At 55.9% G+C, this 25,390-nt stretch overlaps 1 protein-coding gene across 4 annotated transcripts in view; it reads left to right on the top strand.

Moving 5' to 3' along the window:
• The window catches only part of LRP8 (LDL receptor related protein 8), a 74,881-nt gene that overhangs the window by 35,755 nt on the left and 13,736 nt on the right, over nt 1–25,390 (top strand). For 2 of the 4 annotated variants that reach the window (XM_069479989.1, XM_069479988.1), the window contains exons 3-11: nt 699–821; nt 8,794–8,922; nt 12,015–12,398; nt 13,326–13,448; nt 17,743–17,862; nt 17,936–18,061; nt 21,096–21,270; nt 23,276–23,503; nt 25,070–25,188. In XM_069479989.1, coding sequence (XP_069336090.1) covers nt 699–821; nt 8,794–8,922; nt 12,015–12,398; nt 13,326–13,448; nt 17,743–17,862; nt 17,936–18,061; nt 21,096–21,270; nt 23,276–23,503; nt 25,070–25,188 — 1,527 coding nt within the window. The remainder of the gene's footprint in view (nt 1–698; nt 822–8,793; nt 8,923–12,014; nt 12,399–13,325; nt 13,449–17,742; nt 17,863–17,935; nt 18,062–21,095; nt 21,271–23,275; nt 23,504–25,069; nt 25,189–25,390) is intronic. The other 2 variants (XM_069479991.1, XM_069479990.1) reach the window with 2 other exon arrangements.

Here is a 25,390-nt window from a genome sequence, read left to right as displayed (position 1 = left end):
ATAAGAAAACAGGCTCAGAGGTTAAGTAAGGTCCTCAAGGGCACACAGCTAGAAGGCGCAGAACTGGGATGCAAAGCCCGGTGCAGCGTGTGGCTTCGGGCTGTAAGCACCTGGGGGCAGTGACTGATCTGGGTGTCTTGACCAGCAGATCCTCTCCCCACTGCCGAACGCCAAACACCTCATTACTCTAACCACAAAGCATCGTCTGTGTGTGGGACTCAGGGTCACAAGCTCCCTGGCGGTTGCAGAAGGGGCCTCAGCTGCTGGCCTGGTTGGGGGAGGTGGGGCAGGCAGGTCAAGGGACTGAGAACTGGCTCAAGGAGCTAGAGCAGCTGCCGCAGGGCCTCAGGGAGGGCTTCCTGGAGGCGATGACAGGGGAACTGGACTTTGAAGGAAGAGAGGGATGTGGTGAATCCTGTCACCCTTGCTAGACTGGAGCTGTTTGACTTGGAGGGCAGGGCCAGGTGTCACCTGTCTCCACGTGGTGTTCAGTAAGTGCCCGTGGAATGGTTAAGCGTTTGTCTCCTGTCCTCTCGCCTTGGTCTGCGAGGCTCCCTGGCCTCGTGGGGCTGTGGGAAGTCATGTGGTCCAGCTTTCAGACCAACCACATTCTGGTCACCCCCTGCCACCTGACTGTGTGTCCTAGAAAAGCCTCCTGTGCCCGCCAGGCACATCATGCTCTTCTCCTTGCCCCGCAGCCAAGAAGACCTGTGGGGACAGCGACTTCACCTGTGACAACGGCCACTGCATCCCCGAGCGCTGGAAGTGTGACGGCGAGGAGGAGTGTCCTGACGGCTCGGATGAGTCCGAGACCATCTGCAGTGAGTCCTGCCCCTTGGGCTGGGTGGGGGTGGGCCTCGCCCTGGGCCTCAGTCTCCTCAGCAGATCTTCCTTGTTGGGAGGTTGGGAGGCTCACGTGGGGTGATCAGTTGAACACTTCATGCCGTGTCCTCGGGGGGCTCCTGGTAAATAGTCAGGCGTGTCCAGCTGCTGGTTTCTGGTCTCCTGTTTCTGGGCTTTCTCTTTTGGTGGCACCTGGCCCTGCAGCGCCGGGAGCTACGCTCACGCTCTCGGCGAACATCTCCAGGCCTCCCCCACTGCGGTTCCTGAGGACCCTGATTGTAATTCCGGGACTGCTAATGGCAGCTGGCACTTAGTGAGCACTCACTGTGTGCTCAGCTTTGTGTGCCTTGATGCCTTTTATACCCCCACAGCAGCCTCCTGAGACGGGTGCTACCACGTTCTGAATTGTGTAAAGGAGAACAGTGGAGCTCAGAGAGGCTGAGTGACTTGCCCAAGGCCACCCGGCCAGAACTCTGAGGCCCCGCCCTTTCCTCTACCCTGGGTGGGCTGAGCCTAGGAGCCCCCGCCTCCGCGGTGGCCGGCAGGGTGGCTGCAAGGCAGCCAGGGGTGAGGTGGGAGGGCCGGAGCCAAGCCCCAGGCCTGCCTCCCACACTCGGGGCTTTGTTTCTCCATGATTTATTTTCCAGGCCCTAATCCTCAAAGCAAACTTACACCCAGCAGGTCATTCCGTGACATTTGTTAAATTAAAAAGGAGATGAGAAGCGGGCAGGGAAGGACCCAGCGGTCGGGAGGCAGAGCTTCAGTGCGAGCCTCAGACAAAAGGCTTGGGGTGGGGGGACGCGTGGAGGGTGTGGGGCTGGCAGAGACCCGAGATCCCCTCCTTAGGGGTAACAGTCGCCCTAGAGGCAGAGGTGGGGACAATGGAGACCAGAGTCCCATCCAGGGCTGCTGCCGGTGATAACTGGGTTTCCTTGTCTCCTAGCAACAGAGCTACCAGTCTCTGCGTACAGGAAAGAGAAAGGGAGAGAGAGAAAGGCAGAGCAGAGCGACCCCCGCCTGAGACAAGGGAGCCCTCATTTCCCGTACAGCTGCCCCTGCCCTCAGACCCTCCTCCTCCTCCGCAGTGCAGGGCGGCAAGCGCCATCCCTTCCTCACCCCACCAAGCATCCAACCTCCACGCTGTCCTGGAGGCGCCCAGGCAGGAGGGAAGCCCTGTGCTTTGTCCTGAGCTTCGGAGGGAACAAAGCCCTGCCACGCCCACTTGTGACTTTCATCCTCCTGGCAGCCTGGGGAGGGAGGTGGATCCCCACGCAGAGAGAAAGAAACTGAGGCTGGAATAGGTCCGCCTACTTGCCCAGGGCTGCCCCGTGAACAAGAGGCAGAGCCAGGCGCAGCCTGGAGTATGCATTTGGGGAGGGGGGCTGTGGCCACAGGGGCTTTTCCACCGCTGCAGTCAGCCAGCTCCGCCACCATACCCAACTCCGGCAGCTGCCCCGGACACCAGGGGCAGACAGGGAAGGAGAGAGGAGCCTCATCGTGGTCGCTGGTGGGGACTGTCTTGCTACCTGAGGGCTGTGCTCCCCCTTCTCCCTGCATCTCTGTCTCTTTGTGTTGACGTCCCTTTCCAACTGGGACCGCCCACCCGCCTCCCTTCCCTGCGCCTACACTCTCCTCCTCCTTCCTCATCTCGCCTCCCTGTCCTACCCCGTGTTTCCCTCTGTCCTTCTCCCTCTCACCCATCCCAGCACGTGCTGCCTTCCCACCCTCTGGGCTGTGCAGAGGCCCTCCTGCCTCACCCCTCCCGTCTCCCAGACCCACTTTAGACAGCTGAGGAACCGGAGGCTCAGAGAAGTCAATAGACTTGTTTCAAAGACACACAGCTTGTTCGTGGCAGGTCTACCTTCCATGACAAAAGACAGGCTTCTCGAGCTCCCTGAGGTTTAACAAGGCACCCGTGGGAGCAGCAGCCAAGTTAGCACCCTCGGAGACAAGAGACCCAGCTCCCCTGTGGGCTGTCCCAGTTATTTGCTGTGAGGTCCTGCATATACCTTCCCACCCCTCTCAGGGACCTTATCTGTAACATTCCAGAATTCCAAAGACTTCACAACTCCTAGATTCCTGAACTCTGTATTCGGAGACCCTGTTTCTCCCTTGCCTGTGCCCAGCTCGGGTGCAAGGGCCAGGGTCCCCACTTTCTGTGCAGTTACTTTGGTCAGAGGGAGGCAAGGTCTGTGGGTGGGGAGGGGGCTGCCTGGAGGAGGTTGGCCAGAGTGGGACCTCAAGGGTCAGGCAGAATTTAGGGCACAGGACCTGGTAGCAGGTTTGCTCGCTGCTTCCCAACTGAATGAGAACCCAGCAGCCAACCTGCTGTCCATCTAATTGGTGTTGCCTTAGCAACTAACAGCCTACCAGGTTCCTGGAGCTATGCCAGCTCCCAGGATAGAGCCCCATTCCCCAACCCTAAAAGAAAGATTATAGATAGTAAAGCCAGGTTAGTTTGGTATCTGATATAGTTGGGTTCAGGTCCTTTATTTAACCTGTGAGACCTCAGGCAAGTTGTGCAATCTTCCTGAGCCTCAGTTTATTCACCTGTAAAATGGTATCACATAAGTGAATAGTATAAGTGAGAGGGAGATGGGAGCAGATCCGAATTCTTGTGTTCCCCGCACTGTGTTGTCTGCCCCTAGCTGGCCCGGGTTTCTCCCACCTCTGATTCTCTCTGGTTCTGGGTTCTGTACCTATCAAATATAGCCAGGAATCACAATGGAAAAGCCCAGAACATTTCATTTGCCTAATGAAAGTAGCATTTCAGCTCTAATTATAGCTCACTTGATTGGGAACTGTTTCTGACCCACCTTTAGACATCTGTTGGGAGGGGTAAGGGCTGGGCGGGGACGGGGAGGATGGTTCAAGGTGAGTTACAGTTCTGGGTGCTACTTATTTGAATGTGGAGGTTTTTTTTTTCATGCATCTTAGAACCTTTCCACCTGCAAGGAGGACCTCTCTGATTACATAGGCTATAATCTACCTATTATAGACCAGGAAATGGAGGCCCAGAGATTTTCAGAGACCACCCAGCAAGTTAGGAACTGACCCAGCTAGAAGCATTTTGCCCTGTATGAAGGGGCTGGATAGAACTACCCCTGCACAGGGGGATGGTCCCATGCTGCGCCTCCTGGGGCAAGAGCTGGAGTGAGTGACAAGGGCAGTTCCCACCACCTGAGTCTCTGGCTGTTGGAGCTGGCAGTCCCCATTTGGAGGTTGCCCCTAAAACTCGCTTAAGTTGACACTGTAGATGTGCTCGACCAACAAGCATCCACCAAGCACTTTCATTCTTTTATTCAACATTTCCCCCTATGTTAATGTGTCAACTTATAAACTGGGGAAAGTACCAATGGATTTGGATTTCTGGGGCAGGATTCTCTGGGAATTTATACAGGCCTTCAGCTACTCCGGGATGGAGTTTCAAGCCCCCTTGCCAACTTTGGAGCGTTCCTGTTGTCTGAGAGTCAGTGGGCTTCTTCACTCCTGCCTCTCAGAACCTGGGGTGCTTGGACAGCATCTGTCACAGAGGGGGAGGCTTCTCTGGGAAGGGGCTGTGTCATGGTGGCCCACGTGAACTCACCACGTACATTCTCCAGTGGTGAAACTGAGCCCCCCACCAGCCAGCCATTCATGAATAAAACAAGGACAAGTGTTTTCTGAGCTCCTAGTTTGTTCCAGGCTCTGTGTGTAGGGATTTCCATATATTTCTTCATTTAAACTGCCCACCAACCCTAGGAGATCATTCAACCCCATTCGCAGATGAGGGGAGCCGGGGTGCAGAGGTGAAAGTGACTTGCCTAAGGACCTTAGTGTTAGTGAGTGAAGTTTGAACCCAGGTCTGTCTGACTCTAAAACCCCTGCTCGTTCTCCTACCTCAAGTTGCCTGGGGCCTTTGGCTCCATTATCCTGAAAGTGGCCATCAGATGGCCATTGTGTAGAACCTGCCTGAGCAAAGGTTCAGAGAGCCGCCTCCCTCCAGTGACCCCTCTCCAGCCCAGAGCTGCCAGGGAGGCAGCAGTGTCCACCTGTCTCGTGTGCCGTGGGTAGACGCAGTAACTTAAGCAGTGTGCTTGGACCTGGGTGGAAGTCCAGCTCTACCTCTCACCACAAGACTCTGAACAAACAAATTACTCTCTCTGGGCTTTGCCCTCTTCATCCATAAAATGGAGGTAATCGATAGGTAATAATACCGTCCACTGCATAGGGAGATGCTGCATGTCAGTATTTAACCAGCCCAGCTTCCCAGGGCTATGCCTGGGAGGCCCCAGAACCAGGCCCGAGTCCTAGCTTTGGGGAAGAGCTAGATCACAGGAGAGACAGTGAGGTTCCAGGGGTGAGAGGAGTTGGAATACTCAGCATCCGGTATCACATGACCCTAGGCAGGTCCCTTCTCCTCTCTGGGCCTCAGTCTCCTGCCACTGCAAAGGATGCTCACCCATGTGACCTCCAAGGTCTCTCATGTCCTGGCATTCCAAGAGCCTTGGCTCTTTGGGCAGTGGGGGCTGCTATCAGGCACTGCTGAATCCTCGAGAGCCTGTAATTAGAGCTGTCTATTTAGGGACACAGCAAATGTCTTATTAATTATAAAGAAAGGAAGCAGACAGATTGTTTAATCATTGTCCTTGCTGAAAGGTTATGCAATTAACTGTATAAATATTCATCAAAAGTTCAAGCGGCTGCCTGCTGCACTGGGGTCTGCAAAACCAGGCCCCTGGAGGTGGTGCATACAGCAAAGGGCCATTTAAGTCACCTGGACTTTTAGGAGGAGAGTTTTGGGCTGGTTCTGGAGTGTGTGGGGTTGATGGAGAGGGCAGGGTTCTAGTCACAGGCACCCAGACTCTGTCTCTCACCTGCTGTGCATCTTTGGGCCAGTTCCTTGGTCTCTCTAAGCCTCAGTTTCCTCATCTGTAAAATGGAGCACTTACCTGCGGGACTACTGCCCTACTCTACTCCAGGGGTGCCACTGACATGGCACTCTTTGTGAATGGCGCCCCTGGAATTTGCACTTGCAGCCTGCAGTCCTGCTTACCTGTCAGGGTGAGGGTGAGGGTGTATTTTAGTCCATTCTGGCTGCTATAACCAAATACCTTAGACTGAGTAATTTATAGACAACAGAAATTTGTTGTTTATAAATTACTCACAGTTCTGGAGGCTGGGAAGTCCAAGATCAAGACATCAGCAGATGCATTGTCTGTTGAGGGGCAGTTCCTTATAGACAGCACCTTCTTGCTTCGTCCTCATATGGTAGAAAGGGAAGAGGATCCCTCTGGCCTCTTTTATAAGGGCACTAATCACATTCCTGAGGGCTCCACCCTCATGACTTAATCACCTTGTAAAGGTCCCGTGTCTCTTAATACCATCACATTGGGGATTAAGTTCCAACATGAACTTGGGGGGGCGGGGACACCAACATTCAGATCACGGCAGGGTGACATGGGAAAATGTGAAATGTTTGGCATGGAGCAGGCTGGCACACTATAGGTGCTCAGTAAACGTGGCTCCCTTCCAACTCCCCTGTGAGCTCCTCTCTCCCGAGGCCAGGCTTGGGGATAAATGGTCACCTTGCCCTTCCATCCTGTTGCTCTCTCAGGGGCTTGCAAACATATGGAACACCCGTATCACCCCTATGGTAGTGAACATTAACCCAGGGGTTCCCAAACAGAGGTGCATGGCAATCACCTGGGGTTGGGTGGGGCGTTACTGAAATGCAGATTCCTGGGCTGTGCCCTCAAAGTCTGGATTCAGTCGGCATGAGCTGGGGCCCAGGAACGTGCACTTCCAATAGCTCCTTCACCCCTTAGCCAGAGGTCCCTCAGGAAATGCTGGTCAGCTTCAGCTCCGTCATGTTTTGATCGGCCCAGAGGGGAAGCGCTTACCTGCGGTCCTGCAGTGTGTTGGTGCTAGAGGTGCCCTGGAAGGACCTCATCTCTCCATCCTGGTCTCCCTTCACCACCCCACACCACAGCCCTGAGGTGGCTTTTTTAAAAGGTCTTTGAGGCCGGGCACAGTGGCTCATGCCTGTAATTCCAGCACTTTGGGAGGCTGAGGCAGGAGGATCGCTTGAGGCCAGGAATTCAAGACTAGCCTGGGCAACATAGCAAGATCCCATCTCTACAAAAATATTACAAATTAGCCAGATGTGGTGGTGTGTGCCTGTAGTCCTAGACACTTGGGAGGCTGAGGCAGGAGGATCGCCTGAGCCCAGGAGTTTGAAGTTACAGTGAGCTATGATCGCATTCTAGCGAGGGCAACAGGGTGAGACCCTCTTTCTAAAAAAAGGTCTTTGAGTGTCAGTGCTTTCCAGAGGTCTACCTCTCTACCTGACAGTTATTTGTAAAGGGAAATTTCTATAAAATGAATCCTACAAATCCTGTATTCCCAAGGGATTGCCTTATACTCATGAAATGTATTCCTAGGGATAACTTTGGGGCCCACACTTGGGGGGGGTCTAGGGTACTCTTCTCCCATAGCAGTAGTAGTTTCTGGGGAGCTTGACTCAGGCAGCTGGCCCCTCCCCAATTTATCTGTGCCCTTTTCTCCATCCCTTGTGGTCTCTCATCCCAGCTACAGAAGTAAGAGGAGGGGCAATTGTTCTGAGACCAGAGAGCAAAATTGAGGGTGAGGCATGAAGCCCACTGGCTCCAGGGTGAAACGGACTGTGCCCAGACTCTGGCACCGGACACAGCTGGCTTTGAATTCCTACACCGTTCTTTACCGCCTGTATAACTGGAACTCAGTGCTCACCACTGTCTGGTACACAGCAGTGCTCAACACTCACTGCATGAATAAACAAGACCCCGAGCCCTCATCAGTTAATGTGGGTAATAACAGGCAACACGTAGTGAGCACCGGGCTGGCTGTTCTCAGTGCTTTATAGACATGAACTTAGTCGTCATAACAATGCTATCAGACAGGTAATAGTGTTATCCCCACTTTATTGGCACAGAGATAAGGATTGTTGGCCGATGTCACATAGCGAGTGAGTGATGGAGCTAGGATTTGAACCCAGGCAGCCAGGCTCCAGAGCCTGCGTCCTCATGCTGGAGGCCAGGACATAATCCTCTCACCCTTCCGGGCTATTGTGAAAATTAAATGGAAGTGTCTAGCACCATGCCTGGCACAGCCTAGAGACCGCTGAGACTGGGCCTCCTGCACACCTGGAAGGCAGTAGGGAGACAGCCATGGTGGTCCGAGATGCATCTGCCTCGGCTGGGCCTGTCACACAGGCCCAGGAGAAGCTCAGGATAAGAGCTGTCCCTAGCCCTGAATAGGGTTCTCATTCTTTCTTCCAAATTGAGAATCAACCCCGGGGCTTCAGGCCCCTGATTGAGTCAGCCTCTGATTGCGGCTGCAGTAATTATAGCTGTGCAGTCCCGCTGGGCCCTCCACGCAGCCCTCCACGCAGCGGCTGCTGCAGCGGGCTCAGCACTGTCACTGGGGGAGGGGAGGTTGCAGGGGTGGGGGGTGGAGCTGTTGGAGCCTTGTGAGCCCTCCAGATTTACAGGTTCAGATCATGGAGTCGTGATCTGGAAGTCAAACTGAGGCCCCGTTGGGGAATCCCCCTCCCAAGGACACGCAGTGGGAAAGGGCCGAGAAGCGTGCAGGGCCTGGTGGCTCCACGTTGCTGGAGCTTACAGAGGAGGTTTGGAGGGGTGGGAGGTGCAGCCAGGTGAGGCAGGCAGGGGTCAGTGGATCAAGGAGGATTAGAGTGCCAGGGACCAGGGGGCAGTGAAAGAGTGTGACTCAGGGCAGTAATGGATTTGGAAAGTCCCAGGGGAAGACAGGGGCTTCTTCTCAAATGAAGAAACTGAGACATGGGGCAGGAGGGCCCTGATGGATTCTTAGGGCCTTGGGCCAAGTGGATGGAACCGGGTGGTAGGACTGGTTGGCACCATGCCCTGTGTCCCCCTTGGCTAAGCCACGCACGGATGTCTGTCTCCGCAGCCAAGCAGGTGTGCCCCGCAGAGAAGCTGAGCTGCGGACCCGCCAGCCACAAGTGTGTGCCTGCCTCCTGGCGCTGCGACGGGGAGAAGGACTGCGAGGGGGGAGCGGATGAAGCCGGCTGTGCTACCTGTGAGTCCGGGGCCGGGTCCCCAGGGTCTGCCAAGCCTCAGCGACTGGCAGCCACTTCTGGGGAGGGGCCTAGTTCTCTGAGGAGCTTGATAGGTAGAGAGGAAAGGATAACGATTGGGACACCAGCAATGGCCAGACACTTCGGAGACATTTTCTGTTTTCATCCTCACAACCGCCTCATGAGTAGCCATTATCATCCCCATTTTGTAGGTGAGGAAACTGAGGCTCAGACAAGGGAGGAAAAGTGCCGCATGCTGGGTGATGAAACTGAGATTCACATTCAGGTCTGGACAGCAAAGCCCATGAGCTTCTTACCACGCCTGACATCTGCTCATCCATCCCACAAGTCTGCTGATCTCCGAGCAAGGGCAGGGGGACCCGGGAGGGGGCTGCACTGAGAAAGAGGTGACCTGAGCCAGGGCACTGGCAGTGCTGGGGGCGGACGGATTCCTGACGTGTGAAAGACGACTGTTGCTGAAATCCCAGATTCGAGCACAAATGTCACAGGGTGGGGAGAACATTCCCAGCAGCCCCGGCAGGGACAGATGGAGGTGGTCACTGGGACAGTTCCACATCACTGAGCTTCAAACACAGGATTATCTCCTTCCCAGAGAGTGGGCCAGCAGGGCCTGCGCCAGCCAGTGGGGAGCGTGACCCCACCGCACTTGTTTCAATTTGATGGGCACCTACTGTGTGCCAGGCCTGGAGCCAGGTTCTGAGAGGGCCAGCGAGGTGAATGCTATACTGTCCTCCCTCTGGGCGCACGTGATTAATGGGGGAGGCAGACTGGCCGTCACTAACAGGCTGTGAGGCTGGGCTGAGGTATGGGCGGTCACTCAGGAGGGTCACTCAGGCGCTTGCCCGTCACTGCCGCTCACCCCCACTCCCATCCACGAGCGTCTATATTTGCATCCTATCCATCCTTCCGGGCCAGGGGAATTGCCGTCTCCTCCAGGGGCTTCTGAGTCACAGCACTCTCAGATTCTAAGTCTGGAGTCCCGATGTGTCTGAAGCAGGAAGCATTTGGGGATGGTGGGAGATCCTGGCGGGGACCCGCAGTTTCAGAGCTCCAGTGATGGCGTTGGCTTGTTTCTTCAGCTGAGATAATTTTGCTGGGATTCACTGGCCAATGAGAATCCTCTTCCCTCCTTACCCCTGCCCCCATAATCAAAGGATTCTTCTAATATGAAGGCAACAACTGTGGGCGGGGGGCAAGTATCTGTAACTAGGGCGTGCTGGGACTGGAACATTCCCCATATGGGAGACTGAGGGGTTAGAAGGTCTCACTAGGCTTATCTGCTATGGCTCCCACCTGCCTGGGCAGAGGAAGAAGAATCCTCCCTTCTCACCTCTCAGAGCTTCTCCCATTTGTGAGTGCTGGGAGTGGGGTCTCTGGGCCTAGGTGGGCCTGAGAATATGGACCTTAAGGCTACTCTCAGCTTCCAAACCTCGGAGGAAACTCAGTGTTAAGCAGCACTTCCTCTCAGAACTCTCAGAAAGCAGCGGGTCCTCCCTCCTGGCCACGTGAACGCGGGTCTGCCAGGCAGGAGGGGCTGCTGCAGGGACCAGCGTAATCTGGGGAGCGACAGCCCTGCGAGCGTGTGCTGCTCTCACCAAGGCCCAGCGCCCCAGAGGCCCAGAAGGGGAAACAAAACTGTCAGAAACTTGGTAGAGCTGTCAGAAACACATGACACGAACTGCCTACGTTGTGAAACTGAAGACATCACTCTATTTTATGTTCAGTAACAATGAGAGTTGACATTTTTCTGTCAGAAAATAAAAACAGACTATGAGCGCCCCCCCGTGGAAAGTGCTGGAGCTACCGCCTCCATGTTACGTGTGGCCACAGCCACTGCGTCCCTCCACACCTGCCCCCAGGCCTGTTCCTGGCCTGTGTATGGGGACACAAAGGCGGGAAGGAGGTGAGGAGGTCCCTGCCCTGAAGAGAGCTTACACTCCAGGAAGGGAGAAGAAAACCAGAAAAGCTGAGAGAAGTCAGAGTAGGAAGGAAATACCCCAAAACTGAGTTCTGGTTTTCTTGTCTCGATGGACTATGTAACCCTGGGTGTGTTGCTCCCCTTTCTGGGCCTCAGTTTTCCCGTCTGTAAACTGGCAATTGGGCTGGCTGGTCTCTAAGGCCCTCTCTGCCTCTGAGCTCAGACCAGCCCACCAGAGAGAAGCCTAGGGCCGCAGGGTGGGCCATGACCTGTACCCTTAATTACTGCACATCCCATAATGTGCAGTATGGGTCAGTCCAGTACCCATCCACTGCACACCCACTCACGGCAGGGAGCTCTGTGCCAGGCGCCCAGGACAAAGGAGGGTCATCCCCAGGCCGTTTGTGGTCGTGGGATAGATGGAAAAGGACATGAGCCCAGACACAGGAGCAGGCTGTGAAGGGCAAAAAAAAAGAAAGCCGAGGAAGATTTCCTAAGCAGGGGAACACAAAGTGTGTTACAGAGGAGGAAGAAGTTGGGCCCTTGAAGGAAAAGAACTCACCATTGCTACATGTAGCAACAGCGGTGGGCAAGAGCGTTTCCAGCAGACGGAGCAACTTGAGCAAAGGCCCAGGGCTGGACGCCTGTACGCTGGGCCCAGCAAATGATACAGGGGTGTGTGCATGAGCCAGGTTCTGCAGCCAGAGTGGTGGCCCAGGAGACACCTGGAGGCCAGGCAGGGCACTTAGACCGAGTAGTGCAGGTTATGCTGTGTACAGCTGTGCTACAAGGGGACAAGCCCAGACCCTGTTCCCTGGGAAGAGTCAGTGCCATGTGACAGGTCATTTCTTAGGAACATCACAAGGTCCTTCAGGCAGTGCTGGACAGCTTTATAACCCGCTCCTAGTCCCCCCAGGCTGGCGGCAGCAGTGCGGGAGTCCTCACTCAGCCACCGGGGAGGCCGGGGAGGCCGGGGGCAAGTGTGCTGCCCCAGCACGCCGTGTTGGAGGCCCCCTTCGCTGTCCACCGTCAGCCCCCCAGAGGGACTCGTTCCGCCCGTAGGTGAGGGTCAGAGCCCCGGTACAGGGCGAGCGGGGCCCCAGGTTGGCCGAGGAGGTGGGGTCGGCGGGCCGACCGGCTCTCTGTCCCGCGCAGTGTGCGCCCCGCACGAGTTCCAGTGCAGCAACCGCTCGTGCCTGGCCGCCGTGTTCGTGTGCGACGGCGACGACGACTGTGGCGACGGCAGCGACGAGCGCGGCTGTGCCGACCCGGCCTGCGGGCCCCGCGAGTTCCGCTGCGGCGGCGACGGCGGCGCCTGCATCCCGGAGCGCTGGGTCTGCGACCGCCAGTTCGACTGCGAGGACCGCTCGGATGAGGCGGCCGAGCTCTGCGGCCGCGCGGGCCCGGGGGCCACGTCCACGCCCGCGGCCTGTGCCGCTGCCTCCCAGTTCGCCTGCCGCAGCGGCGAGTGCGTGCACCTGGGCTGGCGCTGCGACGGCGACCGCGACTGCAAGGACAAGTCGGACGAGGCCGACTGCCGTAAGCCCCCTCCATTCCCCAGCCCCGCCCGGGGATTGCGATGGTGCAGGCTTCCTTTCCTCACCTTCCCTGAATCAGTTGCCCCGTTTGCCTACAGAGGACACCGAGGTAGGGAGAAGTGAAGTGACTTGTTTGAGGTCACGTGGCTGCCAAGCTGCGAGCTCAGGTCTCACTCCAGAAAGGACACCCTCTTCACTGGTACCTGTGTCTCTGCCATGACGCACGCCCTCCTTGTTGCACCTCCCACCCGCTGCCCTTCCCTGTCGCAGGCGGTCACCCACTGGTTCCTCTGCCCTGACACCTCCTACACTCCGGAACTCTGCCGCACTCCCCACCTGCTGGGCCTGCTCCTCCTTCCAGGCCTGGCCCAGGCTCCTCTGCGCTTCCTAGCTGGGTTGGGTCCCTCCACCCAGCTCCCGCAGGTCCCTGAGCTGCCCCCTCTGACAGCACATCTCACACTGGGATGTCCTCATCGGGAAGTCCCTCAGCCCCGCTCTGCACTCTGAGCTCCTAGAGGATGAGGGGGCCCTTAGGAGTTTCTGGATTCCCCACCCCCACACTCCGGCACAGTGCCTGGCTCAGGAAGGGTTTGCTGAGTGCATGAAGTCATTGAGCAGGGAACACCAAGACTCAATTAGGAGGCCATGTGTCTGGAGGAGTGGCCCCAGAAAGAGGCAGTAGAGAGGGAAATAGGAGACCTGGGTTTAGTCCTATCTCTGCCAGCCAGAGTGCTGTGTGACGCGGGGCAAGGCCTTCTCCCTCTCTGAGCTTCAGTCTCCCCATCTGTACAGGTCTCCTGAGCTCATCCACTGGTTCTGTTCTTGCCAAGGTGGATATGGCATGGGGACGAGGGAGGGGAGGAGGAGAGCTGTCCTAGTGCCACATTGACCCTGACCCTGACCCTCTTCCCTTGCCCTCTCCTGGCAGCACTGGGTACCTGCCGTGGGGACGAGTTCCAGTGTGGGGATGGGACTTGTGTCCTTACAATCAAGCGCTGCAACCACGAGCAGGACTGTCCAGACGGGAGTGACGAAGCTGGCTGCCTACAGGGTGCGTGTGGTCGGGGCAAAGGGGCAGCATCCTCGGTAAGGAGAGGCCCTCGGGTCTCTCCTGAGTGTGGAGAGAACAGAGTTGGGGGAAGTCTCCCCTTGGTCCCTGAGATGTGTTTTCCCTCAGAGTGTCACTTGCCCCTAAATCACCTGGCCCCCCTTCCATGGGGTCCTACTGGCACCAGAACCAGTTTTTTAAGGACTTTGCAAAAGCTGAAAGAGGCCTGGGGGGACATGAAAGACCACCGAGGAAGTCCGGCCCTCGCCATTTGTCCAGGTCCAAGCCTCTGAGCGGCTTCCCTCATGAGTTCCCAGACTGAGCAGTAGCTGAATCCTGCTCCCCAGGGAGTCCCCTTAGTTCTCAGATGGCTGTTATGGTCAACACCGCCCTCTGCAGGAGCAAGGACTCTAACCACTGGTCACCTGGGGCAGTGGGTAATAGGCTGGGCAGTGAGGCAGCCTCCCCTGTCTAGAGTCCATGGGGCTAACGTCCCCCCCAGGAGGTGGTCAGTCCAGCCTCCAAGGTCTCTGTAGAGCTGCTGTCCGGTCCCTCCAGGGCCTTAGTGCTGCTAGATCAGACTCAGATCCCATGGGCCTGCCCAGCTAGATGAGGCTTGGCACCCTATTCATCCTGGGACCCTGTCCTTCTGTGAGCAGAGCTCCCACAGGCCCTGGGTTTGGCTGTCAATCCTGGGCCACCCTCTAGGGACCTGTGGCAGCTGGAGCTGCAACTCTGCTCGCCCCCCGTGGGCCCTGGCCCAGCCCAGCCCTGCGTGTCCAAGGTCTCACAGGCACTGTCCGCTCTCTTGTCCGGCCCAACAGAGTCAACTTGTGAGGGTCCCCGCAGATTTCAGTGTAAGAGTGGCGAGTGCGTGGACAGCGGGAAAGTGTGTGATGCTCAGAAGGACTGCCGGGACTGGTCAGATGAGCTCCTGAAAGAGTGTGGTACGGTACCTGTCCATGCCTGACAGCTGCACTAACCCTTCTGCCATGACGCCCTCTCCCAGCATCCGGGCTCAAGGCCCTCGAGTGCCCTTCTGCTCTGACACTTTCTGCCCTGACCCTCTCTCTGATCTCACGTACTGTCCTCTGGCTTCAGATGGGGCCCTTTGCCCCTGGGGCCTCTTGTTGTGCCTCTCTACAAAGCTCCAAGGGCCTTTCCTTTCCAGCACAGATGCTCAAAAATTATGCCTCCTCTCACAAACTTGGCCTCTGCTCCTCATTCCTTCCACGTTCAGACCTCTGAGTGTGTGTTCTCTGGAACTTTCTCTTCCTCAGTATTACTGCCTTGTTAACCTAGCCAGGGCTCTGGCCTCTGAGGTCATCCAGCCCCCTGAAGGAGACCCTGCATGGGGGTGGAGAGCAGCAGGGAGGCAGCCAGTTGAGGCCAGGCCTGGGCATCGCTCAGGCCAGGCCTGGGTGGGAGCGGGGCAGAGCCAGTAGCAGGCGTGGCCGTATCCCCATCCCTGAGCAGCTCAGACTTGCTGAGACCAGGCTTGTGGCCGGACTAGTGAGGAAAGGAACGAAGCTGTGCTGGTGGCTAAAGATGGTGGCTTCCAGGCCAGAAAGAACAGAGAGTGTGGGCTATAGGTAGGATGGGCATCCCAGAGAACATGCTGGAAACCCAGTGTGGACTCCAGCAAGGTTCATGAATCATTTTTTTACTGATCCCAGAAGGTCAGAGCTAGGAGAAGATTTAGACAGAGAAGCTCTGGGAGGACAGAGCCCATGTCGGCCTCTCCCTCTTCTACGTCCTGGCAGAGTGTTTTCCCCAGCGCCTCCCATCCGGGCACTCAGAGGGCTTCGTTCTCTGGAGCTTTTCAGGAATAGCATCTTTCCTCCTCTTTCAAAGATTAAAAAAAAAAAAAAAAAAAAAACTAATTGTGAAAACAAGAGTGGCTGAGTGAAGGTCATTCCGCCCACACCTGAGCTTGCGGGAGACAGACACCCCCCTGCCCCCAGGCCCTGCCGAGAGAAGTCCCCGGAGAAGGAACCCGTGGAAGAGGGGACAGGGCAGCAGGAGCAACCGAGCTTAGCTTCTCCTACACACCCAGATCTGGAGTTAGCTAGAGACTGCTAACCTACTAAACTCTTTCTGCTCTCTCGTCTTTTGCACGACACACCAAAGAGAAGTATGTACGCACGTGTTTGTGTCTGTGTGTGTCTTTCTGTTTCTGTGGTGGTGACAGGCCAGTGTCTGTATCCACGTCTGCTTCTCTGAGTAAGGCGGGGGACTCGCACTCGTGCGTCTCTGCATGTGGTCCCACGTCTGCGTGATTGTGTCTCGGAGTCTGTGTCCTGTCTGTGCCTCTGCATATAGGCTGGTGTGTGTGTGCATGCGGGTGTGTGCATGTGGGTGTGTGTACGCTGGTGTATGCACACAGGTGTGTGCACCTGCTGGAGAAAGTGATGCCGCCCCTTCCTTCCATGAAGGAAGCCTCAAATGCTACTCAGGCCTCTCCAGAGCACCTCACCCCTTCCCATCCTATCCCAGCTCCTCAGAAGAATCACTTCCGGGCTAAATAGAATTAGGAAGGACCGGAGTCTTCCCTTCGGGCATTCCAGGAAAGGGCTGGCAGGGATAGCTGGGTCCAGACCCGCTATCCTTTCTCTCCCTGGGCCCACCTCAGCCCTGGAGGACTCGTGCCTTCCTCCAGAAGCCAGAGTCACTTTGAGCTCTCCCCTTTTCCCTTTCAGAGCCATCCTACACATGCCATTCCAGCAAGTGCTCTGTAAGTAGAATTGCCCAGTTGCTGCTACCTGCAAAAGGAGAGGAAGGAAGCGAGTGGATGAGTGACTGAGGCAGCGAGTGGGAGAAGAAATGAGTGGACAGTGCTCAGGGAATAATACGGAAAAGAAGTCAGAGAGGGCTCGGAGTGACAGAGGATTCCTGGAGGTGGTGCCCCCCGAGACTACTCCAAAGCTACTGTGGCTCAGCCCACGCCCGAGAGTCTGGGGCTCCCCAGGGCTGGACCTGGCTGAGTCACCCCCAGGTCCTCCAGTCATGAGGTTGCTGTGGTCTTGTTCTTTCAGTTCTGCCAACATTCCTGGGAAACAGGAGGAGGCCCAGGGGTAAAGGGGACATTCCCTAAGCATGGCTCAGGCTGGAGGCGGGGGCAGCCCTTAGCTGTGCATGGCATGGGGTGGGCAGCTTAGACAAGCTGTACGCATGGCCATGGCTGGCTCGGCTCAGCTCTGCTCGGCTTGGCTAGACTGGCAGTGCATGAGCCTGGCGGGCGGGGCGCATGGCACCTTCCCTCGGCTTGCGGAATTAACCTGTGATTCGAAAGCTCAGGAGATGCTCAGAGAACATTGGTCCTGAACTCCCTGACCTCCCCCAGGACGCTGCCAGGAGGTAGTGAGGGCGTGGAGGATGGGGACCGGCCTCAGGTGGCCTGGCCTCCCTTATCCCTCGCAGCGGTTGGTAATCCCGGGACCAGGCCCGTGACTAGATGGAGGAACAGAGACAGGTGCTGAGAGGAGAGGCGCTGAAAATAAAATGCATCGTATCAGTTCAGAGTAGGAAAGAATTGACTTAACAACAGCTCTGTGTGGAAAAAAGGCCCGGGAGTCTTGAATGACCACAAGCACAGCAGGGGCGTCCTGTGCTGTTCAGACTCCTGGGCCTGTCCAGTGAGGAACATGGGCAGATGGAGAGTCCAGAGGACAGCACCTGAGGGCAGGAGACCAGAAACCAGCACTTGAAGCAGGCTGAGGGGGTCTGAGCCTGGCCAGCCCACGCGGCGGAGCTGGGAGCGGGGGCGGGAGGCGCGGGAGGCAGCAGCTGCCCCGTGCGGAGGGCAGGCAGTGCTGACCCGGTGCAGCCGGCTCCTCTGGGGGGAAGTGGCTCCCCAAGGCTGGAGACGCTGAAGCAGGGGCATTTCAGAGGGATTCTGGGAGTGTCCTGAGGGCTGGACATGACACATGCGGGCCCCTGCAACTCTGAGGTCACAGGGAAGGAGGAGCTGTAAGAAACATGTTTGTGAAAGGAAATACCTTAGGCCGCCGGGGAAGGCTAAGCTGCCTCCAGCCTGGTGGTGGACAGAGCTCTGGCCTGGGAGGCCGAGGACCTGAGTTCTGGTTCCATTCTGTCCCTCTCTGTGTCTGGCCTTGAGCAAGGACCTGCTCTTTCTGCACCTGCTCTTGCCTGGACACCTGGGTCATGAGGCTGAGGTCACCTGGCTCTGTGGGAGTCCCGCTGCCCTGAGGCTCTGCTTCTGCTCTGGGCCCCGCCCCTGCCCTGCCCCCACCCTTTCTGGGCTCCTGGACCCTCAGGAACCTATGTCCCTCCCCAGGGCTGAACGAGTGTCTGCACAACAATGGCGGCTGTTCCCACATCTGCACAGACCTCAGGATTGGCTTTGAGTGCACCTGCCCAACAGGCTTCCGGCTCCTGGACCAGAAGACCTGTGGTGGTGAGACCTCCCCCAGCACCCCCAAGCAGAGGCGGGTCCTCCTGCCAGTTCTGACCCCTGCTCCTCCCCACAGACATCGACGAGTGTGAGGACCCAGATGCCTGCAGCCAGATCTGTGTCAATTACAAGGGCTACTTTAAGTGCGAGTGCCACCCTGGCTACGAGATGGACATACTGACCAAGAACTGCAAGGCTGTTGGTATGGACACCCCAAGGGCAAGTGGGCAGCTCTGGAGGGGGTACAGGAGGCAGCGTGGTTCCTCCTGTGTGAGGAGCAGATGCACACATGTGCAGACACACATAGAAAGCAGGTTGCACACACGGTACTAGAAGTGTAAATGTACATCACACACACAATGCATTGCACACCAACACCCGCACAGACACTGGCTGGAGCCACGCAGTGCAGCCCACAGAGGGTACACTCACACAACAGAAGGTATGGACACAAGCTTGGACCGTGCCGACCATGCACACAGCGTAGGCAGCCCACACAGAGGATGACCTGTGCAGACTTACACATTGATCAGTCCAGCCAACTGAATTAATCTATTTTATTCAGTTGTATATATGGAGAACCTAACATTGTTGTAGGCACTGAGAATTCCGAAGTAAGCAAAACAGACACAAATCCCTGTCTGCCCTGGTGGGACTTATATTTTAATGGCTGAGACAACAAGAAATCAGATAAATATAGTGCGTGGCAGATGGCGATAAGGACTAAGGAGAAATATGAAGTAGAGGTGGAAATAGGGACGTCCGGGGGGCAGTGGGTGATAGTTTTAAACAGAATGGTCGGGGAAGCCCTCACAGAGAAGGTGGCATTTGAGTAAGAAAGGCGAGGGCGTGAGCCACAGTTATCTGTAGGAATAGCATTTCAGCCTGCAGGAACAGAAACCCCAGAAGCCTTAGGCAAGAGCGTGCCTGAATGTTCAAGAACAGCAAGGAAGCAGGTGCAGCTGGAGCAAGAAGACTAGGAAGAGATGACGTCAGAGAGGTGACTCGGGCCAGATCCCAGAGGGCCTTCTAGATCACTGTAAGAGCTGATTCTGGATTACACTCTCAGTCAGGGGGAAGCCCTTGAGGGTTTTGAGTAGAGCAGGCCATGATGGCTCCCTCTGACTGCAGTGTTGAGAACAGACGGAGAGGGCAGGGAGGAGGCAGGGAAACCACTGAGAGGCTGTTGCAGGAATCCAGGAGAGAGGTGACGGTGGCCTGGCCCAGGGTGTCTGCCGTGGGAGGAACGAGAAGTGGACAGACTGCAGATGAATTGGGAAGGCAGCCAACGGGGTTTGCTTATGAGTTGAATGTGGGATGTGAGAGAAAAAAAGGAGTCAAAGATGACTCCAAGGCTTTCAGCCAAGCAACTGAAAAAATAGAATTTCTATTTATGGATCTGAGAAAGACGGTGAGACTGCTTTGGACGTGGTATGTTTAAGGAAACTGTTTAGACTTCCAGACAGAGATACTGAGTAGGCAGCTGGCTGTACGAGTCTGGAGTTCACATGTGCAAATACAATATGCAACATACGGATTATCTCTTACAATACAACAGCTACAACACTGGACACGTAGCCCACACACCCAAAAAGCATATACCCAAATTGTACAATACACAAGACATACATTAGTGTATCACATGTAACATGTGCCCTGTTCTTGCCCCCACACAGGACACGTGTAATGTATGACACAGATTATATACAAGCAGCGTGGAGAACACACAACTGCCCATGCATATGTAAACTCTACACATAGGAATATCTAAAGTGCCATTACACAAAATCTCAACTCATAAGCACACATGGTCCCTGTCACAGACTCAGTTCTCATTGAAAATCACGTCAACATGCCCCCTCTAACCTCGTTCCTGCCTTCAAGGAAGTAGAGTGTCATTGCTCTCATTTCGGGGTGAGAAAATCACAGTTTGTCAGTGGCAGAGCTGGCCCTAGAGAGAACCCAGCTCTTTGCCCCTTCCTACACTTTGGGCCCATTTTCTGTGCTCTCTATTCATACCACACCTTGCACCTCACCCCCACCCTGCTTTAAAGTAGTCTCCGTCACTACATACAGATCACACACCCAGCCCCAGCCCCCACATGGCTCTGTGCTGGTCCCACCCTGCCCCTGGGGAATACACAGCCTGGCACAGATGAATAATGACAGGGACCAGGTGGCCGGCAGAAGTGTCAGCTGGAAAATAAGAGAGGGAGAAGGCACAGGCAACTTCATGGACAAGTGCGCTAGGAGCTGCCACTCAGACGGTGTTGGTGCCTGAGAGTGGTCCGATACATCTAAAAACAGCCTGTGGGAGCTGGCGTTGGGCCCTCATGGGCCTGTGGGACAGTGGCCTTCCGTGTGGAGTAGCCAGGAATGTCTAGGTCACTGACGATCTTCTTAAAATCTAACCCTCCGTCTAAAAGTGGGTTTTGTGTATATATGGGCAATTGTGTGTTGTCTGCTCCGCATGTATACAACCTGTGACATATATCACACATGTCCCATCTCTGCCGTTGGCTCAGGTTAAAGAACAAACTCTTAACCCAGCTCACAGGACCCTTCGTGATCTGGCCCCCTGCCAACCTCTGCAGCTTCACCTCTTGCCGTCTCCCCAAACACTCTGCATAAACTATAGACTCATGACAACCTCCTTGAGGATCTGCTCCCTCTGGTCTCAGCCTTGCTGTCTGTCCTCCGTACTGAGTTATCTTTCTAAGACAGTTACTCGCTCAGGTGGATCCTTGAACTATGGCAGTGGAGCCCCAAGCAGAGAAGGTGGTAGTTACTGGAAAGAAATGCACGCTAGGTGGAAGCGGCAATTCAAGCAAAGGCCCTGAGGCAGCAAGGCCTTCCTTGGCTAGGTGATGACAGATACCTGGTAGCTGGGATCAAGGTCTGTTAGAGGGGCAAGCAGTGAGGCTGGACAGGGAGCTGGGGGGTCGCACTGCAGAAGGCCTTCGGTACAGACCGAAGGAGGAAGTGAGGAGTCATAAAAGATTTGGGGGCATTTATATCTAATAAAAAGGATAAAGATCCTGTGATGCATGGTGCTTTGCATTTTAAGCTTTTTGTACTCATGATTTCATCAGCTCCTCTAACCTGTGAAGTAGGAATTATCACCCCTATTTTATAGGAAAACGAGGTATCGCCCAGCAAACCAGTGGCAGAGTCTTGGTGTCCAGACTCCCTGCCTCTTGCACTGACCCTTTCTCTCCCACCCCCCTGCGTGGCAGCTGGCAAGAGCCCCTCCCTCATCTTCACCAACCGGCATGAGGTGCGGAAGATAGACCTGGTGAAGCGGGACTACTCTCGCCTCATCCCCATGCTCAAGAATGTCGTGGCACTAGATGTCGAAGTTGCCACCAATCGCATCTACTGGTGTGACCTGTCATACCGTAAGATCTATAGGTGAGTGGCATGTCCCCTGCAGCCAGGCCTACAGAGGTGGGAGTGGTGGGTGGCTGACAGATGAGTAGAGGAAGGGTGGCCTCTGCCTCTAGGGTTTCTCAGAACCGAGTGGGGCTTGGGGACGGATGCAGGATCACAGTGGATGTGGAACCTTTGAGAGTTTACCCCCTGGGCTGGCCTAGGCTGAGGCGTCTGGTTGGGTGAGTGCTTTGAGCCCCAGACACCTGGACCTTGTCTGACCTCTGGTGGCCGACTGGGGAAGTGCAAGACACGGAAAACAGCAGAAAGGAAGAAATTCTGGCTTTAGGGAGGACTTTCAAGGCAGCTCACGTGTATCTGTGTATGGGACCCTGGGGACTCAAAGATGACTCAGACCTGGTCCCTGCGGGGCCGAAAGGGTCCCACTCATAATGAAATCCACTGTGATGATCACAAGGGAAAGTACAGAGGAGGGCTCTGACCCAATGTGGGGGTCTGGGACACGTTCCTGGAGGGCGCTACCCCCAGGCCAGCCCTTCACTGCCCCTGTGACGCCACAGTCAGTGGACTTTGGTGCTTGGGAAGCTCCTCACACACTCGAGTGTTTCTCCTCGGGCATCTCAGATGCCACCAGGCTGCCTCCCTGCACGTCCAGACCTTTGTGCAGTCACGTCCTTGCTTTGTCCTGAGATTCACCTGGCAGGACTGCCGGTGACGAGGCACAGGGAGGACGCCGAGTCACTGCTGAGTGACGGGGTGGATGGGTAGATGAGTGGGTGGAAGCAAATGCACCAGGTGCCACTCACTGACCACTGGGTCCCTAACGCGGACACACTCAGCTCACACTGGCACCCCCAGGAACAGCGAGAGCAGTGCGCCTGTCCAGCAGTGACTGCAAGAGGCAGGATTTGGTGACAGATTGAATATGGGGCTGAAGGAGAAAGAGTCAAAATTCACTCCCAGGTTAATTTTGGGAGTTTCAGATTTCTAGCCTGGGAGGTTTCATGGACAGTACTGCTGCTCTCCGCGATGGGACGCGCTGGAGGATCGGGTCAGGGTTGTGCGGTCTGTGTGTTTGGCTGAGCAGTTGTGGACACGTTGAGTTCAAGGTGCCCATGGGACATCCAAGGGGGGTGGTTGGCTTTACAGTCTGGAACTTGAGAGGGTGTCAGGATTGGAGGGTCAGTTAGGGAAGGCAGTGGGCACTGTGGGACTAATTACCCCGGAAGGGTGTGGGGGGAAGAAGACCTTGGAGAACCCAGTTTGTGGGAAACCAAGTCCTGCTAATGTCACGTCCCAAGTGTCTACTGTATTATCCTCCCTTCTCTCCATTCTCACCTGGACGCTGCAACAGCCTCCTAACCAGTTTTCCCTGCCTTCATTCCCTCTCCTTCCAGCCCGTCCACTCCACTCACGCCACAGTTATCTAACGTGTCTACTCGGCTATGTCCTCTGACCTGCTCCGTGACCGCCCCTGCCCCTCACCCCACGATAAAGCTCTAATTCCTTAGCGTGGCACTCAGAGCCTGTCAGGATGTGGTCCCTGCCTACACATGTCTCGAGTCTTATGTCCACACACCCAGCTCTACCCCACTGAGTATCTCACTATTCCAGAACATACTCTCCCTGGGCATTTGCATGTGCTGTCCCCATTGCCTGGATGGCTTTCTGTCCTTTGTTCCTGGTGAGTTAGTCCTTCAGGACTCAACTGCAAAGCCTTCTCCTACCCTCCCAGATGGTGTAGTCTCCATGTCTCTGCTGCTGTAGCCTCTGATCACATTGTATTATATCTGGCTGCAAGATTCTGTCCCCCACAGCTCCTCCAGGGCAGAGACTGTGACTGATTCAAGCCTGTGTCCCTACTCTGGTGGCCCAGGGAATGTGTTGAATGGAAATTAGCCAAGTTCCTCTAAAATCCACTGCCATGGCCCAGAAGGAAGAGAGAGAGGGGAGGGGCGCACAGGCAGCTCCAGATGGGCCCATGGGTGGAACATCTGCCCCACGGCCATCTCTGGTTTCTCCCAAGCGCCTACATGGACAAGGCCAGTGACCCGGCAGAGCAAGAGGTCCTCATCGACGAGCAGCTGCACTCCCCGGAGGGCCTGGCGGTGGACTGGGTCCACAAGCACATCTATTGGACGGACTCGGGCAATAAGACCATCTCAGTGGCCACAGTTGATGGTGGCCGCCGATGCACCCTCTTCAGCCATAACCTCAGTGAACCCCGGGCCATCGCTGTCGACCCCCTGCGAGGGTGAGTGTCCCCTCCCTGGACTTCCCATTCTCAGCATACGTGCTCGATCCTCGTGTCTGTCGCAAGAGCTATCTTAAGGGCTCTAGAAGGCCCTGGGCTGCTCAGACACAGGCCATGGGGAAGAAAGCCCGTGCACTCCCTTCATCCTGTTAGTCCCTGACCAAGGGTTTTTGGGGATTGGTCACCAGAGTTCTCCCTGGCCCCTCCTGCTCACTCATGTTATCACAGAATCAGAGCATCTAAGAGCAGAGCAGAGCTTCGGAGATTGCCTGATAGAAGCTTCTCGGGAGGAAACCTTTCCTCAGGATGCTGCGGGTGGGCGTCTGGCAGCTGCTTGCATACTTCCAGAGACAGGAAGCTCATTATTTCCCTTCCCGTAGGGCCTGTTTTGTTGTGGGGCAGCCCTTCCCATTAGAAAGTGGTTTTTTCCCCCTCATAATCCCAAATCTGTCTCCCCATGGCTTCCTCCATTGGCCTCTGGAGTTACACAAAGTATGTCTACTGCCTGCCCACCCCAGCCCCACCCCTCTGCCCTCCGTCTCTGGGCCCTTCACCCCCTCGGCTACCCAGCTCTGGCCACACCTCAGTTTCAGGGGTTAGGAATTCTGAACAGAACAGGACCCCTCTCTCCATCAGGGGGAGTGTCTTGAGATGACATCAGGTTTTTAGCAGCTGTATCGTGTTACGTTTGCCAGAATCACCAGCTTCTTCCTACTGCTGTTTCCTTAATTGTTAAACAAGGATAGGAAAACTCTCTTCTACAAGTGAGGGTAGCTGGTGAGGGGAGTGGCCACGTGAGAGGGTATCGAGGACTTGGGAAGTGGCTGACAGCTGCCATTTGCCCAGCGTGTGTCAGGTGCTCCCAGCACAGTCCTGGGCACTCCGACACACGCTGAGCCTTCTCCCCGAACTCTCCCGCCAGCCCTGCTCCCTGTCTACTCTCACGCAAGACCTAGTGCCACATCAGCCACACCCTGCCCCCGGACCATGCAGTTAGGCTCAACCCAACCCCAGTCCACTGGGGATCTGTCAGGGTTCCAGCCAGAAACCCCACCGCACACTCAACCCAAGATAGTTGGAAGAGGATTTAATAAAGAGACTATTTACAAAGGAGCGGGCAAGGTCTAATGTACTATCTTGCATTAGTAACAGTGGGCTGCTACCAGCCCTCGTAGGCCCGAGGAGACGGGAGCAGGGAGGGTTACCTGGGTTAGGAAGATCATCCACTTTCTTGTCTGTAAACCAGGACAGGGAGTGTTGACTAGGGGCCCTTCCCACACCGACACTCTGAGGCTCTACTTACAGCTCCCAGAAGTGGGAGAGTCGGCTGTTCGGCTGAGGCTGGGTGGAATGTCGGGGAACACAGGCTTCTTTAAGTTCTCAAACGAGGTGAAGGCTAACGTGCCTGCTAATTCTGAGACTTGATGGTTCCAAAGGATTTCAGAGGTCTTCCCAGTGCCCACTAAGCATAGTCCTCAACGATTCAGTGGGTCATTAAGCCTATGACTCGGACCACCCTAAACGTGTCCCCAGCAATAAGTCAGATTGGGTTCTTTTGTCTTTTAGGTTCATGTATTGGTCTGACTGGGGGTACCAGGCCAAGATCGAGAAGTCTGGGCTCAACGGCGTGGACCGGCAAACACTGGTGTCAGACAACGTTGAATGGCCCAATGGAATTGCCCTGGGTGAGCCCTGCCTTTCCTGGGTGGGGCGCCTGTTCTAGCTCCTGATCCTGACCTTTGTCTGGGACTCCACAGTCGTTTCTGGGTCCCCTCACGGAGCCAGTGCCTTTGTTCCCTCGTGGTTGCCCCAGGCTGGCCTCAGTCTGAGGCCTGGAAACGTGGGCAGGGAGGGACACAGAGGAGCAGAGCTCCAGGCTGGGCTCCC

The sequence above is a fragment of the Eulemur rufifrons genome, chromosome 8, assembly GCF_041146395.1.
Source record: "Eulemur rufifrons isolate Redbay chromosome 8, OSU_ERuf_1, whole genome shotgun sequence".
Taxonomy (NCBI): Eukaryota; Metazoa; Chordata; class Mammalia; order Primates; family Lemuridae; genus Eulemur; species Eulemur rufifrons.
Note: the sequence above shows the minus strand (reverse complement) of the source record. Positions and strands in the feature narration are given on the sequence as shown.